This window comes from Glycine soja, chromosome 19, assembly GCF_004193775.1.
Source record: "Glycine soja cultivar W05 chromosome 19, ASM419377v2, whole genome shotgun sequence".
Taxonomy (NCBI): Eukaryota; Viridiplantae; Streptophyta; class Magnoliopsida; order Fabales; family Fabaceae; genus Glycine; species Glycine soja.
In genome coordinates, this window is record NC_041020.1 from 37,930,055 (window position 1) to 37,950,712 (window position 20,658).

Here is a 20,658-nt window from a genome sequence, read left to right on the forward strand (position 1 = left end):
TGAAGAATAATATGTAACTTCTCACATGATTTAATTATGTAATTGATTTGGGCATCAAGGAGTAAGATTACTTAAATGGAAGTCTGTACAAAAATAGTGTTTCAAGTTTAGCATTCCAATTTTAATTCAACAAAAAAGAAAGTAAAACATGTTACGTTTAATCTAAATGGCTGGTATATATCGTATTGCATCACCATGCAAGTGGTATTGATGATCAATTTTCACTGAGTAATATGATGGATCATTTTTCATGAGATCTTCTATTTTAATTATTATTTTTATTTATAAGACTCAAATTCAAAGATCTTAAGAGAATTAAGTTTAGTATCACTCAAAATTTTTATGTTGAAATGAAAGAAAAGTGTAAGGATAAATATAAATGACAAAAAGATATTGGAACATAATTTTGGAAGAGATGATGAAAGTAGGAGTTCATTTTGGCCATGGTACTAGAATATGAAATCCTAAAATGTGAGGACCAATGACTTATTGGTAGAAGCTCATATTTTTTATATATTTATTAATCATGGTATTGATACGAAGTATTCATTGTTGAAAGTATTGAATAATATTTGTCCGGAACCTTGTACAACTTGATTAAAGAATATAAATTGCTACCATTTGTACCAACTATTGTTGGTAGTGGTTGGTATAGAAACATACTAAATGTGAAAAAGTAAAATCCAAATTAGTGTTTGTAAGTCTAACATAGTGCAAAAAAAAAAAAAATAGACATTATATTTTAGCTTTAAATATATTTTTAATCTTTGTAATTTAGTTTTTTAATTCTTACAAAATATTTTCTTTTGTTCTTAATCCTTTCCAATTATGTTTGTTTTGTTTTTAACTCTTAAAGCACGAGAAGGTATATTTATGGAAAAAAAACCTTAAACTGTGCTTTGAACAATGAAATATTTTTATAGTTAAAAAATTAATTTTAATATAATTATTATATAAACATTCATCAACACAATTTCGGTATATGAAGTTATCAAACATATAATCAAAATATTATTTATAATAAATATATTAAAATTAGATTAAAATCATTTTTTAGTGTAAAAATTTCAATCTCATAATATGAATATTATTCAAAAAAATTATTTATTATATTTTTTAAAATGATTTTATACAATTTGAAGTAAAAATGACGTTATAGGATTTTAAAGTAAATAAAAATATTGGTAAGTCTCTAGTATGCATTTGTGTTAAATATTTAGAGAAAATTTTTTATCGTCTATGATGATCTTAAGCATGATTGTCTCTTATGAAGGAAACTTGTGGTCTCTACATAAAAATAAATAAATTTATGATATTATTGGATCTTAGGTATGCACTTTGTTAAAATACTTGAAGAAATAGTTTTATCGCTCTTAATAATTTTAAGTAAGATTATCTCTGGTGAATGATACTTACGGTCTCCACCATAGAAATAATAAAACTATTTTATTATACGATATTATTGAGTTTTTAATATGTATTGTGTAAAATACTCTAAGAAAGAACTTTTTTGTCATAGTGGTCTCAAGCATGATTAGCTCCCCGTGAATTATATTTGTGGTCTTGACACAAAATTATTTTGTAATAAAAAATATTTATAATTTAATTTTAAACATAGTTAAAATATTATTTTTTAACAAATATATTAACTAATTAGATTTAAATTAGTTTTAATATAAAAATTTCCATCTTATAATATAAATGTTAGTCAAGAAAACCTTTATTTAAGAAGTTGTTTAAATTTATTTTATACAATTTCTATGTAAAAAAGATTTTATAGATTTCATATTAAAAATAAAAAGAAAGAACGAACTTAAAAAAAGAAAGAAAAACATAAAAAAGGAAAAAAAACTAAAAAATAAAGAAAATGAAAGCATAAAAAGAAAAAAAAGAACAAAACGTAATAAAAAAAGAAAAAGAAAGGAAAAACATAAAAAGGAAAAATGTAAAAATAAAAAAAAAATAAAAAGGAAGAAAGAGAATATTGGGATAAAAAAACTTTCTTAAAAGTTAACATGTGACATAGGAAGGGTTAATTTTCTTGGAGTAGATAGAAATATGCCTTTGTATTTCATTGTTGAATGCATTTAAAATGAACTCACAAACAGATCACAAATAATTTTTTGTGGTGTAAAAACAATTGTGATTCACTCTATTCACTTTAAATATATTTTTCTTTTTATATACCTAAAATTTATAAAAATAAATAAATCTTTGAATATTTAAATAATTATATATTAATTAAAAGTTTATTTAGTAAAAGAAAGTCAACATTTATGTTATCATTTCTGTATTTTTTGTCAAGTTAGAAGTCACTAATCATTTGCAATTGCATATAAGGGCCGGGGGTGTGATAAAGTACTAAAATCATTTTCAAATCCTAAGATGGATTGATTTGTTTATATACGATCTTTGTTCAAAAGGGTAGGCAATACAGGGAACCCATCATATCCATTTCCTCATTTAGTGTTTTTTTATGTAATATTGTTTTACTTTTTTATTTTTATTTTTACTTGAACTATGTCAAAAGAAAATGATGGAAGATATTGGATTTTGTTTAACAGATCGGAAGTAAAGCAGTTAAGTTAATTTAATTTGTTAAGATTTAGTCTTATCTATCTAGTTTTTCTCACTTTTCCTCTATAAAAACACATTAAAAGAAACACTTACACACTCAGAGTTATTCAGAATAGAAAGCAGAAAGAAACATGTCTCTTTCTTTTAAGATTTTTCCTATTTACTTAACCTGCTTCATAGTGTGTTGCTTTGCAGAACAAACTTCAACCTTGATTGTTGATGCTAAGGGACCTACAAGAAAAATTCCAGACACTTTCCTTGGAGCATTTTTTGAGGTAGTCTAATTACTCGTTGTTTTGTAGATTTTGAACGATGGCTTTTTGAAGTCCATGAAGTTTTTAGTCTGTTTTTGTGTATTTAAAAAACTGTTCAATCTTTCGCAAGAGATCAATCATGCTGGCGCTGGGGGATTGTGGGCTGAGCTTGTGAGGAATAGAGGTCAATTTTATGTTCTTAAAATTTTCCTTCATGTTGTTTGGCCACTAATGCACACGAGATTTAAACATTTTTCTAAGAGTTTTTATTTTTGTTTATTATAAATTTCTTTCTCAGGTTTTGAAGCTGGAGCCTCTAGTGTTCCCTCAAATATTTATCCATGGTCTATTATTGGAGATGATTCAACCATATTCGTCTCAACTGATCGTACCTCTTGCTTTGAGTGAAATAAAGTCGCACTAAGTATGAAAGTTCTTTGTAGTGAATCATTTCCTTGCCCATCGGGTGGTGTTGGCATCTCAAATCCTGGTTCTTGGGGCATGGTAAGTAATATTAATCTAACAATCCTTTAAACTTTTAAAGAGTGAAATATTATTTCTAATCATTTCTAATTTTTGTAAACAGAATATTGAGAAAGGGCAGAAGTACCAAATAGTCTTCTATGCTAAAGCAGATGGTGCAATTAATCTAGACGTTTCATTTGTTGGATCGGAGAAAGGTGAAAAGTTGGCTTCAAATAACATTAGGTAAGTTTTAATTTCAATCAATTAGAACATATATATAGAGACCACATTTGTATTTATAAAACTAATTGATTGATTAATTATTGGTCAATCGTGGCAGAGCTTATGGACATAATGTTACAAATTGGACAAGGATGGAGACTATATATGGTAGAAGCCAATGCTACAAATCATAATGCAAGTCTTCAAATAACAACAAGCAAGGGTGGAGTTGTGTGGTTAGACCAAGTGTCTGCAATGCCCTTAGACATGATGCTGCATAAATAATTAAAAATTTGGAGTGTATTTCATTGGAAGGTTGATGCTGGAGTGTGCTGGAGATGTGCTGCATAATCAACACTGACAGTCGTGGGAGCATGGAAGAATTAGTAGGAGTGTGTTTTATTGTTGGATGAGTTAGAAATAAATTGCATTGCTCTTTTGTAGGAGGTGTTTTTATGTATCAACTGAACACATAAGCATGTATTTTGGGGTACTCTTTTTTCTCCTTGAGTCTTTTTCCCATAGGGTTTTGGCTCTTGGAGGTTTTAATGAGGCCCCCCGTTTTTCTCCCGAGTACACCTTGTACTTCGGATGAATAAATCTTTCGCTTATCTAAAAAAAAAAGGTATGCAGCATAGTATTGGCAATTTATTTATTTTTTCATTCTTTTCTAATAACTTTGCCACTTAATTAATTAATCTTCTCTTGGCACAGGGTCATGGTTTCTGAAAGGATCTTTTCCAAATGGTCGCATATTTGAAACCAAAATTTTTAAGATTCCCGGGACATTAAATTTCTATGTTTTGAAACTTATGTTTGATTTATAGCATTCTGTGGGTAAAAATGAAACCTTGTAACTAAATGGTAAATATATTTGCTTCTATTATTAGTCCCATTGCAATGAGCAAGTGTGTATCCATCTATTTTATAAGAATTTAGTTATGTAAATATTAATTATATAGTTTCTCTTAATTAGAAATACTAATTAATATTATGTTGACACTTTCGCATGCATTAGGTGGGTCTTATGTTGAAGGAGATTATTTAAGAAATGCATTTAGGTGGAAAGACACTGTTGGACCCTGGGAAGAGAGACCAGGACACTTTGGAGATATATGGAATTATTGGACCGATGACGGATTTGGTTTCTTTGAGGGCCTTCAAGTAGGTTTTTCCTTTAATTTTATAAACTCATGCATGGATATTCAATTTTTCTTATTGAATTGATTAACTGATCTATTTGTTGCTCTAGCAGTTAGCTGAGGATCTTGGTGCATTGCCAGTGTGGGTGTTTAACAATGGTATATATAGTTTGTTATCTTAACTAAAATTTAGCTAGTTGATCGAGAATTTATAACTAAAGAGGATTTTCTGTAACAATATTTTGAAAACAATTTTTTTATTAGAAACCATTTATTGTTTTAATATATACAATAACTATTTTTTTATATATTCTACATTTCTAATTAACCAAATATTTTCTTTAGGTATTAGCCATCACGATGAAGTCAATATACATTTGCCATCGCGCCTTTTATGAAAGTATAATTTTTTTCTTCTATATTTCATTTTATGTTTTATTATTTTTAAAATTTGTATTTCTTAATTATTTCATATTTCTTTGCAAATTCCAAAAATGTTAATGTTCCTATTTTAGTTTAATTGAATGTTATCCTTGCTAATATTTTTTTTACTAGATTTATACAAATGCCAAGGACATGTTTTCCAAGTCTACTAAGTTCGATAATGTATCACGATATGGTCCAAAGGTTTGATTACTTAATGATTTTTTCATTAAAATATTTATACAGTATATGTATTGCTTGTGCTCAAATAAATGCATAACATTATATTTTTTCTTTTTAGGGGTTTGTTAGTGAGTACGCTGTTTGGTAGGATGATGCCGGAAATGGAACACTTTTAGCTGCAGTGGCTGAAGCTGCATTCCTCATTGGACTAGAAAGGAATAGGTTGGATTAACTTTTCATTATAATTTTTTCCTTAATTTTTCTTCCATTTTATGTATTAGTTCGTGTTACCTTAAGTTAACATTACTTGTCTTTTTAATTATCTGTTTTTCTTACTGTGATATCGTCCGCATGGTCAGCTATGCACCACTCTTTGTAAACATGAATAATAGGAAGTAATTCTTCTATACTATATACACTTTGGTTTAGTGTAAAAATTTAATCATTTTTTGCTTTCTTATTTTAATTTCATCATTATTATATACCTTATTTTATTTTATGATAGGTGGACGCCAGATGCAATTGCATTTGACTGTTATCGGCACTATGAAACTCCCCATTATTGGGTTCAATATCTTTTTATTCCTTCGAGTGGGGTAACTTTGCTTAATTCAACACTCATCAGTTTTTCTAATAAATCTCTTGTTGCATCTGCAATTGAGTACACAAACTCTGCAGATAAGAAGAACTACCTGAGAATAAAGATAGCTGATTGTCTCAAAATAAATTTAACATAAAGATAGGTATATAGGTACTAAGCTAAACTCACTCTTGAATTATTAACATCTCAGGTGGTAAACTTTGGAGATGATACAGAAGACCTTAATTAAAATTTCTGTAAATGGATTGGATTCAAAAGTGCAGCAATCTGGATCAACAAAGATATATAGTGCTCACAGCGCCTAATGTAAGAGAAGAGAATTCCTTCTCAGAACCAAATAAGGTAAAATCTAATTTATAATTGTACATAGCTGGATAGATATATCTATATATAAAAAAATCTATCTTACGTTTGTTTTTGGTTCATTTTAAATGCAGATTGTGCCACAACACACTCCACTTGAGGCTGCAAGTGGAGACATGAATGTCATACTTCCTCCTTACTCAGTTACATCGTTTGATTTATTAAAGTAGATAATGGAGGAATGTTTTTTTTTTTTTTAATAAATGGGATATTAGAACTCTAGTGACTTGTGTGCATAATCTTTTCTCAATAAATAAACTCCTCTCTTGATGTTAATATTTTTTGCTTCCCTTTTTATTCACTTACTGTTTATATCAATTTGAATATGTAAATGAAAATTCCACGAGGTGGAGATTATTAAAGAAAGTTAATTGTTTTGAAAGCTATAAAAGAGTCAACAACTTATATATAGTGCAAAGAAATTTTAACGTGTATTTATCCAACTTTAAAAGAGCTAATTGAGTTGTTAAACCTGCGATGCACAATTTTATTTCAGAAAAGTAACATTTCCTCATTTAGTTTTTTTATGTGATATTTTTATATTTTTTACTATTTACAAAACTTGAACTATATCCAAATAGATTTACGGAAGATCTCCCCTGACAGAAATCAAGCAACCAGGTCTCTTTCTATTAAGATTTTTTTTTCTTATTTACTTAATTCATTGTTTGCTGACAAAGCGGTTAAAGATGTGTGTTAGTATATTTACCACTGGTTCAGGATGAATTTTAATTTTAGATTCAAATTACTTGAACGCATGTGGTTTGTATGATGAAATTGGTGATAGATGTATGAACATGCATCCACTACTAATCATTTAAGGTGAAATTTAATACATGCACCAAATATTATATATTTTGCCTCCTCCTCCCCGCTCATACTTTTTATCACGCTTTCTTCTAAATTTCTTACCTCCCGCTCCCTCTTTTACTGATATATAGTTTAGGCTTTAACATAATACTATAAGTTTATCTATATATTTAGATGTTTGTTGGAATAAATAAGTACTGCATGTATATCAAATTGTGTAAAGCTTTCGGTTTTAATCTAGGGGACTTCAACTCTAGTCTTTACTGGTTGGTTGTAGCCTTATGTAGTAGACCTTTTTATGTTGACCTATGACATGTCTTATGCGCTTACATTACCATCAACTTGCATAACCCAGGTTGAGGTGTTTGTTTACTCTTAATAGATTTTTTTTCCTATAGCTTTTGGATAACTGGACTCAATTCAGTGGCCTGAATCTTACTTACACTAGGAGTGTCAGAGTGACTCCTGTTGAGATTTCTCTCTGCGATATACAAATCCAATTTTAAATTATTGAATCAAAACATTCATAATTTTTAAATTGAAAAGAAAAAATATTGTAACTATTTAGTGATTAGGGATTAAATTGAATTGAGTAATAATTTTATTACTAAATAACAAAAAGATGACATGGTAACATGCAAATTAATAATTATTGGTTTAAAAGTAGAGTTTAATGTGTATGCATATATTATTCTTACTTAACTAAAATTTAAGGGTATGGTAGAACCTCCACGATCCTTGCAGCCAACACTAATATACTACCAGTCACCAGATTATCTCCCAATCATTCCTGGAAAGAAGTTAATCACCAATCCAGTTTTTTTTTTACTACCACGAATCCAGTTATATCTACCAAAATAACTGGAATAGAAGTGTTTTTTTTATAATCAGCAATCCTAAATCTCAACTTTCAACCCACAACAGAAAGCTTTGCGAGATTCTTTGAAGCAGATTAAAAATCAAATCAGTTGAGATATCATAAACAGAAAACAACTAAATTATCTCTAATTTGTTATTTTAATTTCTAAATTAGTTTGTTATTTTGTGTTATCTCCACCCTTCTTCCTCTATAAATACAAGTTAAGAGAGAAACACTTGAAATCGTACAGACAGAATGCAAACAAGCATGTCCCTTCCTATTAAGATTTGTCTTCTTTACTTGACCTGCCTCACAGTTTCCTGCTTTGCAGAGCAAACTTCAACCTTAATTGTAGATGCTAAAGGATCTGTGAGAAAAATTCCAGATACTTTCTTTGGAGCATTTTTTGAGGTATAATTTAATTAATTACTTTTTGTTTGGTATATTTTTAAGAGTCCAGGAAGATTTTAGAGTGTGATTCTAGGATGTTTTGTTTGCAATAAAGCTAATTGTTGGATCTTTGGCAGGAAATCAATCATGCAGGAGCTGGGGGATTGTGGGCTGAGCTTGTGAGGAATAGAGGTCATTTACGTGTTCTTAAAATTCTCTTTCATGTTTGGATTTAGATATGCAAATGCTCAATGAGATCTTGACGTCACTTTCTTTATTAAAAATTTCACGCTCAGGTTTTGAAGCTGGAGGCCCCAACGTTCCCTCAAATATTTTTCCGTGGTCAATTATTGGAGATGATTCAACCATCCTTGTCTCAACTGATCGTACCTCTTGCTTTGAGCGAAATAAAGTCGCATTGCGTATGAACATTCTTTGTAATGAATCTAATCCTTGCCCAGCTGGTGGTGTTGGTATCTCAAATCCTGGTTTCTGGGGCATGGTGAGTAATCTCAAATGTTTTTTCTTTTTATAAAATTTTATTTGAAGAGCAAAATATTATTTCTGATCGTTTCTAATTTTTGTAATCAGAATATTGAGAAAGGGCAGAAGTACAAAGTAGTCTTCTATGTGAAAGCACGTGGTAGACTTGATCTAGACGTTTCATTTGTTGGATCGGTTAGTGGTGCAAAGTTGGCTTCACAAAACTTTAGGTAATTAAAATTTTCCTTTAGAGACTACATTGTATTTATAAAACAAAGCTAATTGATTAGTTATTGGTCAATCTTGGTAGAGCTCCTGGACATAATATTTCAATGTGGACAAGGATGGAGACTATACTGGAAGCCAATGATACAAATCGTAATGCAAGTCTTCAAATAACAACAAGCAATAGAGGAGTTGTATGGTTAGACCAAGTGTCTGCTATGCCCTTAGACACATTTAAGGTATATATGTATGTGTGTGTGCATGATCGCTAGCAATGCATTTTTTTCTTTCTTTTCTAACAACTGTGTCCCTTAATTAATCTTCTCTTGGAATAGGGTCATGGTTATCGAAAGGACCTTTTTCAAATGGTGGCAGATTTGAAACCAAATTTTTTCAGATTTCCGGGTACGTTTAAACTCTATGCTTTTAAAGTTAGGTTTGATTTAGATTTATAACATTCACATTCTATGACTAGAAGAGAAATCTTGTAACTAAAAGGTAACTCTTTTATACAAGACTTGTTAATTGTTGTATGCTTTTTTGTTCCATTCCATTGTTAATTTGTTAATCATAAAATATTTTCTTGGACCTTATATATTGTGTTTACACTTTGGCATAGGTGGGTGTTATGTTGAAGGAAATTATCTAAGAAATGCATTTAGGTGGAAAGACACGGTTGGACCCTGGGAAGAGAGACCAGGGCACTTTAATGATGTATGGAATTATTGGACTGACGATGGATTTGGTTTTTTTGAGGGCCTCCAAGTAGGTTTTCCTTTCATATCAGTAAATAAACTCATGGCTATTTAATTTTTCCTATTGAATTGAAAAACTTATTCTTCTGTTTCTCGTGCAGTTCGCTGAGGATGTTGGTGCATTGCCAACGTGGGTGTTTAACAATGGTATAATTTGTTATCTTAATAGTAGAGAATTTATATTCCACAAAAAAGATTTCCTGTAACAATTTTCTTAAAAGTAATTCTTTTATTAGACGCCATAGTCCGTCGAAAAATATAATATAAATATTTCTGATAACCGTTATTGAAATTTTTATTTAGATTTCTGATTAATCAAACATTTCGTTTAGGTCTCAGCCTTAACGACGAAGTTAATACATCTGCCATCGCGCCTTTTATCCAAGTATAATTTCCTTCTCTTTTATTTCATTTTTTTGTGAGTTGGTATTTCTTAATTTTTATAGTTACTATTTTTTTTTATATCTTTTCATTATTTAATATATAGGAAGCTCTAGACGGAATCGAGTTTGCTAGAGGTTCTCCAAAATCACAATGGGGATCTCTTAGGGCTTCCATGGGACATCCTGAGCCATTTGACTTGAGAATTGTTGCCATTGGAAATGAAGAGTGTGGCATGCCTAAGTATCAAGGTATGCTTTCTTTATTTGATTTTTTTTTTTTGTAAATATATTTTTAGGCTGTTTAAAACTATAATGTTTGATAGAAGAATAATGAATTAGTTATCATAATTTTATTTCAGCGAACTATCTCAAATTTCACGCTGCCATAAAACAAGCTTATCCAGATATTCAGATCATAACCAATTGTGATGGTTCTAAAAAACCATTAGATCATCCAGCTGATCTCTATGATTTTCATGTAAGGATAGGTTTTGGGTTTTTACTTCAGTAATTGTTTAAGATCTAAAAAAATGCTAATTTTCTTATTTTTGTGAATGATATCTTTGTTAATTAATATATTTCTTTTTAGATTTATACAAATGCTACGGACATGTTTTCAAAGTCTACCAAGTTCGATGATGCACCACGATCTGGTCCAAAGGTTTGATTATTTAATCATTTTTCATCAAATTATCTATGTACTATGATTATCTTCATAGGTAGAAGCTCAGCTTTGATTCTATTTGCTCTATAGGCGTTTGTTAGCGAGTATGCTGTTTGGAAGGATGATGCTGGAAATGGAACTCTTTTGGCTGCCGTGGCTGAAGCTGCATTCCTTATTGGACTAGAAAGAAATAGGTTGGATTAACTGCAATTTTCCAATAAATTTTATTCTACGAACTAGTTGGTGTCCCTTTGAATTGTCACAAATTGCTTATCCTTTTATTTGTTTTTCTTACAGTGATGTCGTTCACATGGTCAGTTATGCGCCACTCTTTGTAAACACAAATGATAGAAAGTAATTTTCTCACACTTTATCATAGGTTTTTTTTATCATCTAACAATCATCTTTTTTTTTAATCTTATTTTATGATGTGTGGATCGATATTATTTAATTTTTATGGCAACAGGTGGACACCGGATGCAATTGTATTTGACTCTCATCAGCATTATGGAACTCCTAGTTATTGGGTTCAACATCTTTTTACTACTTCAAGTGGAGCCACTTTGCTTAATACAACACTTCAAACTTCTACCGACTCCCTTGTTGCATCAGCAATTGAATACACAAACCCTAAGGATAAGAAGAACTACTTGAGAATAAAGGTAATTGACTAGCTTAAAATCCAGAATTAATATTAATTAAATTTAGTTATCATAAAAATTCACTCAATTGGAATAACTTTTGCAGGTTGTAAACTTTGGAAGTGATCAACAGAACTTGAGATTTTCTATAAGTGGACTGACTTCAAATGTGCAGCAATCTGGAGCAGCAAAGACAGTGCTCACGGGGCCTAATGTAAAAGAAGAGAATTCCTTCTCAGAACCAAATAAGGTAATATTTAATTTATATTTGTACATAGCTTGATAGATAGATCAATCAAAATGTCTTATATGTTTGTTGTTTTCGGTTCATTTTAAATGCAGATTGCGCCACAACACTCTTCACTTGAGGATGCTAGTGGGGACATGAACGTTGTACTTGCTCCATATTCTGTTACATCATTTGATCTATTAAAGTAGACAATAAGGAAATGTCTTTTTAAATAAAATAAATGGGATATGAGACTCTGGTGAAATATATTCTCAATAATAATTTTGAGTCTCTTTTACTATATGTTGATATTTATTGCTTTTTTTTAAGGCATATCTATTCGTAAGATTTGAATATGTAATGATAAGATAATGAGGTCAAGATTATTCAAAACAAATATTGTATTAATGGATTATGTCTATTAAGAATTTTAAAAATGTGAACAGTCAAAATAATGACGAAATTCTATTACATTGGTGAATTGATGATAAATACATAAATGTTTTTTGCAACTATCAGACGTCATTTTGTTCTTTAACTTCAGCACGTATTAATTAATAAGTCAATTTGATTTCTAATATCAAGTACTGAGTTCACTTGAATTTGCCAGTTCCACGAGAGATATGATGGTTTGGGGCCTCCAGCTTCAAAACCTGAGCGTGAAATTTTTAATAAAGAAAGTGACGTCAAGATCTCATTGAGCATTTGCATATCTAAATCCAAACATGAAAGAGAATTTTAAGAACACGTAAATGACCTCTATTCCTCACAAGCTCAGCCCACAATCCCCCAGCTCCTGCATGGTTGATTTCCTGCCAAAGATCCAACAATTAGTTTTATTGCAAACAAAACATCCTAGAATCACACTCTAAAATCTTCCTGGACTCTAAAAAATCATATACTTAAAAATATACCAAACAAAAAGTAATTAATTAAATTATACCTCAAAAAATGCTCCAAAGAAAGTATCTGGAATTTTTCTCACAGATCCTTTAGCATCTACAATTAAGGTTGAAGTTTGCTCTGCAAAGCAGGAAACTGTGAGGCAGGTCAAGTAAAGAAGACAAATCTTAATAGGAAGGGACATGCTTGTTTGCATTCTGTCTGTACGATTTCAAGTGTTTCTCTCTTAACTTGTATTTATAGAGGAAGAAGGGTGGAGATAACACAAAATAACAAACTAATTTAGAAATTAAAATAACAAATTAGAGATAATTTAGTTGTTTTCTGTTTATGATATCTCAACTGATTTGATTTTTAATCTGCTTCAAAGAATCTCACAAAGCTTTCTGTTGTGGGTTGAAAGTTGAAATTTAGGATTGCTGATTACAATAAAAACACTTCTATTCCAGTTATTTTGGTAGATATAACTGGATTGGTGGTAGTAAAAAAAAAAACTGGATTGGTGATTAACTTCTTTCCAGGAATGATTGGGAAATAATCTGGTGACTGGTGGTATACTAGTGTTGGCTGCAAGGATCGTGGAGGTTCTACCATACCCTTAAATTTTAATTAAGTAAGAATAAAATATGCATACACATTAAACTCTACTTTTAAACCAATAATTATTAATTTGCATGTTACCATGTCATCTTTTTGTTATTTAGTAATAAAATTATTACTCATTTCAATTTAATCCCTAATCACTAAATAGTTACAATATTTTTTCTTTTCAATTTAAAAATTATGAATGTTTTAATTCAATTACAGATATTGATTTTGAACTTCAATCATAGATCCGTTTCCTTATTTGCATGGCATGTTTCTGGTGCAATGGTGAGATACAAGATTTGTATATATCATGGAGGCTTGGTGATACATTTTATTATAGGATGGCTTATTATGGTTACAAAGGGTGCATCTTGGACGGTTATATAAGAAGTTTATATTGGTTTTCACGATTCATGGCAATATTGCTAGAACTTTTGGAGGTAACTTTAGAATATTGAGGAGTATTGAGGATCATTGGGCCAGATTCACATATATATTTGTATTCGGCTCAACAGGGATCGGATATATAGCAGCGTGGTGGTGCTGAAAATGTACAAAAGGGATCGGATAGAAGTACAACAAATTGTGTTGAAAATCCCTCTAATACTGAGGGGGGGAATATTCCACTGTGTTGTATAAACGAAATTGGAATGACAAAATAGATGAAAATGGTGATGCGCTCCTGGCGTGCTAGGTGGAAGAAAACTTCTTGTTGGGTCACAAGAGAAAAAAAGGTGCAAGAGAACTTACACAGTGGGACTAGGGAAAGGAAGTTAGGGTTCAGATGAATTGAAATGTTTTTTAAAATAATATAAATTAATATAATAATGATTCTATGTTAAGATTAGTTAATGTTTAAATAGAAATAAATAAAAAGTTTATAAAAAAAAAGGATGACATGGCAGCAACTAATATATTGGTCCAAAAAGACAGCTGTTCCAAAACACCTCTATTTTACTATTTATCATATGATACGATAGCACTCTTGCACTTAATTCATAAATGTTATTTCATTATGAAATTGAATACTCTCTCTAGACAGAAGTGTAAGGAGAGAAAAAAACTAATTCACACCTATTAAAAAATTAGTTAACATTATTTAATTTTTTTATAGACTTAACATATACAAAAATTAATTTATTTCCTAAAGTATATATCATTTACATTTATTTATATAAGACAAAGAAATAAAAGGTAATTGGGAAATAATATTCTAATTGAATAAAGGATATTTTAAAGATAATATCATGAAATAGGAAATAATTAATTAAAAATTATTTATATTTTATTTCATCACACATAAAAAAATATTTCAATCCACATGGAGGGGATCCCTATGAGTTTGAGGTTGGGGCAGAATAGGTCAAGGGAGTTGCGTCCTCGAACCTCATCCTTATCTCAATTAAAATGGATTTTCTCAATCAAAGTGTGTTGAGATCAAACAAGTTCTACGAATTTGAGTTTACTTGCCATACCTATATAGCCTAAATAAACATATTAGTAGTTATTCATTTTTTATATCATTATATTATGTATATATGTATTATATATAATTATGTAAATATAATATAATGATATATTATGTATTTTATAAATGTATCGATTTATCACACTTAATAGATTTCTTTTAAGGTTTAAGGTCTAAGCTTTTTAGTAGATAGGTTTCGTAAAAAGTTTAAAACTGTCCATTTTAATATATTATTATGTGTAATGTATATTATGCATATGTATTATATATAAAAGAAAAAAAGGGTTATGCATTGATAAAGCCATCCTAGTTATATGAATAAATTTTTATGCATTGATATAAAACTGTCAATTAATTAAAAAATATTAAGATATTAAAAAATAAAACAATAAATTTTTTATTCTATCCCGCTGATTGTGAAAGCCTACCAACTTAAGCTTAAAGAACCAATTTCATGAAGGAATGTACGGAGGTAAGATGCTTTCGTTAAATATGAAGCTACTGGTTTCACAGTGCTTTGTCCCACTACAATGATGAAATATTATTTCACTATTTTTTATATTCTAGTTATATGAATAAATTTCCCTACCAGTAGAGAATAAATGGCGATTTTGGTTTGAACTTCTTCTGTAACATCGACAAGGGATTCACGGGGTGGCACCTTTGATATTAACTAATGTTGAGGAGATTTTTGAAGTGAAGGTGTTACAGGAGAAGTAAAGGAAGGGGTGTCACTAGCAAGGGAGGTGCAGGAAGCAAGGAATGAGAGGCCACGAAGGGAATGACTCACCCTAGCATATCTAGAAGGGTACGATAGAAGCCATGCAGAATGGAGGAACGCGTGAAGCTTCTCGAAGGAATCGCGAGCACGATCAAGGCGTGGATGGCATAGATACCTTCTGTTAGTTGTTTAGCTTCTGTTAGGGTTAGCTAGGATGCATCTAGAAGCTTGTAACTACCTATAAATACTGTGTAATCATATGTTGAGAGGCATGAAATAATACTTGATCGTTTCTTCCTCCTCTTGCTTCTGGGAGGTTTGCTTGGGCCTCGAAAACCAAGCTATAACAGTGGTGCTTTCATTGAGCATCAATGGCGGATGGCACACGTTCGAAGGCATCATCAGAGCGTTTGGAAGATGCAATTGCCAAGCTCACTGCTTCGCAACTTGCTATGAATTCAAAGATTGATGATCTTCTCCAGCGAATGTCTCAGCTTGAGGCGAATCAACCGCAACCGTAGTCTCCTCCATCGTCATCTGCCGGACACACACCGCAGACTCAAACCTCTTTTCACCGTATGAAGCTTGATGTCCCGAGGTTTGATGGATCTGATCCAACTGGTTGGACCTTCAAGATTACGCAATTCTTTGAGTTTCACTCTACGCCGGATCACGAGACGTTAACCATTGCCTCCTTCTACATGGAGGGACCAGCACTCGCGTGGTTTCAATGGATGCATCGAAACGCGTAGTTATCCTCGTGGTCAGATTTTCTACATGCTCTTCATTCACGATTTGCAACATCCACGTATGAAGATCCTACGGGATTACTCTGCAAATTACAACAGCGTTCGTCGGTATCGGCGTATCTTTCAGAATTCGAATCCTTGGCTAACAGGATAGTAGGATTACCGGCTCCATTCGTCTTGAGTTGCTTCATCTCAGGATTGAATCCAACGATTCGCAGAGAAGTGCAAGTCTTACAACCGATATCCTTAGCTTAGGCAGTATCCTATGCACGATTACAGGAAGAAAAACTTCTCGATGCTCACCGGCCACCGCCATATCGGCCATTAGTCTCCACAGGACCTTCTAGCACACGCTCATCATCAAGCAACTCTACACAACCCTTACTACCAACACCGGTACGAACTTCCTCCTCAATTCCTTTTAAACATTTAACACTAGAAGAATTGGCCTCGCGCAGGGAAAAGGGACTATGCTTTCACTGCGCCGAGAAATTCTCTCGTGGCCACAAATGTGCATCTTCATTGTTTCTTTTAGTTATGGATGATGAGGATACCACGATCGAAGGGGAGTCATCAAGATACCATACACCAACTCAGGAGTTGCTACCGGAATCCCCGCCGACACAGCTAAGCTTACATGCATTATCTGGCCACTTAGCACCAGAGACGTTACGCCTTAAAGGCTACATTAATGACCGGCCTATCAACATCTTGATAGATGGAGGCAGCACTCATAATTTCCTCCATAATCGGGTGGTACTAAGCTTAGGATTAAAAACCACTGAAACAGCACCGCTTAGGGTCACGGTGGGGAATGACGAAGAGATTCACTGTAATCAGCTGTTTACGACGATTCAGATTAACATACAACAACACTCCTTCACCATTGACTTCCATGTATTGCCATTATGTGGAGTGGATGTGGTTCTGGGGGTCCAATGGTTGAAGACTCTCGGACCAGTCTTAACAGACTATGGTGCTCTAACAATGAAGTTCATCATTGGGGGTAAACTCATAGAACTCCATGGAGATCGCGAGAAGGGAATCGAACCAGTGTCACCATCTCAACTACGCAGGTTCGTACACACAAACCCTACTACAACCTTCTTCCACATTCGTGTCGAAACAGCAACCACACACAACTCTTCTCCAAACCATCCCTTGCCGGCAATCAACACATTAATCTCCAAATACGCGTCCCTTTTTCAACCTCCCACGACCCTGCTGCCATCGCGATCCACAGATCATACCATCAATTTATTGCCTAACTCAACTCCAGTAAACGTTAGACCATATAGACATCCTTACTTTCAGAAAAAGGAGATCGAAGAACAGGTAGCTATTATGCTAGAGAAAGGGTTCATACAACCTAACTCAAGTCCGTTTTCATCCCCAGTTTTGCTGGTAAGAAAGAAAGATGGATCATGGAGGTTTTGTATCGATTATAGGGCCCTTAATGCCATAACGGTCCGCGATCATTTTCCCATACCGACAGTGGATGAGTTACTCGATGAGCTGGGCGGAGCAAGGTGGTTCTCTAAGCTTGATCTCATGCAAGGATATCATCAAATATTGATGAACACGACGGACATCTGCAAAACTGCATTTCGAACACATCAAGTCGTAATGCCCTTTGGATTGTGCAATGCACCTTCTATTTTTCAGGCCACAATGAATCAACTATTTCAACCATACCTCAGGAAGTATATCATCGTCTTCTTTGACGATATCTTGATATACAGCAGGACCATGCATGACCATCTTCTTCACTTGGAGAAAGCTTTTCAGGTTCTTGTAGAAGGGAAGTTTTCTCTCAAGCTTTCCAAGTGCACGTTTGCACAGGAGCAGTTGGAGTATTTGGGACACATAGTGTCCTCGAGCGGGGTCACTCCGGTGGCAGAAGGTACAAGCTGTCTCACGGTGGCCAACACCTCGCACACTGCGGGCATTGAGAGGCTTTCTAGGCCTCGCCGGATTTTATAGACGATTTATAAAAAGCTACGCAGCTTTAGCTTCTCCCTTCACCAAACTTTTGTGCCACGGTCAATTTGCATGGAGTCACGAGGCCGAGATAGCATTTCAAAACCTCAAGAAGGCTCTCACAGAGGCACCCGTTCTCGCGTTGCCTGACTTCACTACGCCATTTGTGGTGGAAACGGACGCTTCAGGGTCTGGTATGGGGGCAGTGTTAACCCAGAAGGGCCACCCTCTAGCTTATTATAGCAAACAATTTTTCCCTAAGCTGATTAATGCTTCTACTTACGTTCGGGAATTGGCAGCAATCACGACGGCCGTTAAAAAGTGGCGCCAGTATTTACTTGGCCACCACTTTGTTATCTTAACGAACCATTAGAGTTTACGTGAACTCATGAACCAGATGATCCAAACGCCGAAGCAGCATCGTTACTTGGCCAGACTATTGGGGTTTGATTACTCCATTCAGTATCGCGCAGGGAAAACCAATGTGGTCGCAGATGCATTATCCAGATCACAAGAAGACCACGCTGCTTCACTCTTCTTCCTTTCGATGCCACGCTTCGTCTTCCTCGATGATCTCCGCAAGGAGCTAGCCTCTCTCGAGACGTTTCAAGACTTGCACTGACGAATCCAGGAAAACCCAGCTTCATATCCAGATTATGCATTAACTGAGGGACTCATCATGTACAAGAAGCGAATATGGCTTCCCTCTAACTCCTCTTTCATCAAACAATTGCTTGAGGAGTTTCATCAATCTCCTACAGGTGGCCACATGGGGATCCAGAATACTCTCCAAAGACTTCATGATAATTTTACTTGGGCCTCAATCAAGGAAGACACTCGCAAGTTCGTCACAGCCTGTGCAACGTGCCAACACACTAAGTATGATAACCGTAAACCAGCCGGGCTCCTTTGCCCTCTTTCGGTGTCGACACTACCATGGGAAGATCTATCCATGGATTTTATTACGGGACTACCCTCGTATCGCGGCAACACATGCATCTTCGTCGTGGTGGATCACTTCTCAAAAGGTTTGCACTTAGGTATGTTGCTCACCCAACATACGGCGCACACAGTGGCCCTGTTATTCATCGAAATGGTGGGGCGCCTCCATGGCATGCCTAAAAGCATCATATCGAACAGAGATTCGTTGTTTATTAGTAAATTCTGGCGCGAGCTCTTCACACTGAGTGGTACGAAGTTGCGCTTAAGCTCATCATATCATCCGCAGTCCGATGGACAAACGGAGGTCGCAAACCGCATTATCAAGCAATATTTGAGAGCTTTCGTGCATGAAAAACCAGCAACGTGGGGAAGATACCTACCTTGGGTCGAATGGTCCTATAATACGTCTTCTCATTCCACCACGTGTATGACGCCTTTCGAAATTACCTTTGGCTGGAAACCACCCACTTACCCTCATTATATCACCGGTACTTCTCCTATCGAAGCTGTGGACGCCATACTCAGTCAGAGGGAAGAAGTTTTTGCAATGTTGCGCCACAAGCTACTCAAAGCTCAGTCACGAATGAAAAAAAATGCAGATCGCCACCGCCGTGATTAGGAATTCCAAGTGGGTGATTGGGTCCTCGTCAAGCTCAGGCCACAACGACGAGTTTCGGTCACAGGCACCACCTGTTCGAAACTGAGTAAGCGTTATTATGGGCCCTTTCAAATAGTTGAACGTATGGGTACGGTAGCCTACCGGTTACAACTTCCAGAACACTCATGCATTCATCCGGTTTTTCATGTCTCACTCCTCAAGTCTTACACCGCGAACCCCACCACGGCGACAACAGTCATGGACCTTCCCCCTTTAGCATCTGATAATCACCCAGTTATTACACCCTTAGCCATTGTAGCTTCTAAAGTCATTCTGTCGGAGACAGGACCCAGGCATATGGTCCTCGTTCAGTGGCAAGGGTTACCACCCGAAGAGACTTCATGGGAAGACTGGGCGAGCTTGAAGCGCACTCACCACCTTGAGGACAAGGTGCTGCTAGATAGGCAGGGGAGTGTTACGGGAGAAGTAAGGGAAGGGGTGTCACTAGCAAGGGAGGTGCAGGAAGCAAGGAATGAGAGGCCACGAAGGGAACGACTCACCCCAGCATATCTAGAAGGGTACGATAGAAGCCATGCAGAATGGAGGAACACGTGAAGCTTCTCGAAGGAATCGCGAGCACAATCAAGGCGTGGATGGCATAGATACCTTCTGTTAGTTGTTTAGCTCCTGTTAGGGTTAGCTAGGATGCATCTAGAAGCTTGTAACTACCTATAAATACTGTGTAATCATATGTTGAAAGGCATGAAATAATACTTGATCGTTTCTTCCTCCTCTTGCTTCTGGGAGGTTTGCTTGGGCCTCGAAAACCAAGCTATAACAGAAGGTCAAAATCGTTAAAGAAATGGATTGCGGGATCTAAAACAAGACATTGAATGGGTTTTTGGAATTGAGATTGCAGAATAAAAAGCATCCACTTTAGACAAGAGTTACAAGACACTCGTTCATGTGTTTAGTACTAATTTTCATTTGTATTAAACTTCATTTTCCATTTTTAAAACCTCTGCAAATCATTTTGTGGA

At 34.1% G+C, this 20,658-nt stretch overlaps 1 protein-coding gene and 1 pseudogene across 1 annotated transcript; both read left to right on the plus strand.

Moving 5' to 3' along the window:
* Positions 1-166: 166 nt before the first annotated feature.
* On the plus strand, positions 167-6,400 carry LOC114398808 (annotated as a pseudogene).
* A 1,766-nt stretch (positions 6,401-8,166) lies between these two features.
* On the plus strand, positions 8,167-11,878 carry LOC114398809 (alpha-L-arabinofuranosidase 1-like). Its single transcript, XM_028360948.1, has 17 exons — positions 8,167-8,310; positions 8,427-8,481; positions 8,586-8,791; positions 8,881-9,002; positions 9,083-9,236; positions 9,333-9,402; positions 9,617-9,762; positions 9,854-9,899; positions 10,085-10,137; positions 10,240-10,384; positions 10,495-10,613; positions 10,725-10,796; positions 10,890-10,993; positions 11,097-11,153; positions 11,266-11,461; positions 11,547-11,690; positions 11,783-11,878. The coding sequence occupies exons 1-17, from the start codon at positions 8,167-8,169 to the stop codon at positions 11,876-11,878; spliced, it is 1,929 nt and encodes a 642-aa protein (XP_028216749.1).
* Positions 11,879-20,658: the final 8,780 nt, after the last annotated feature.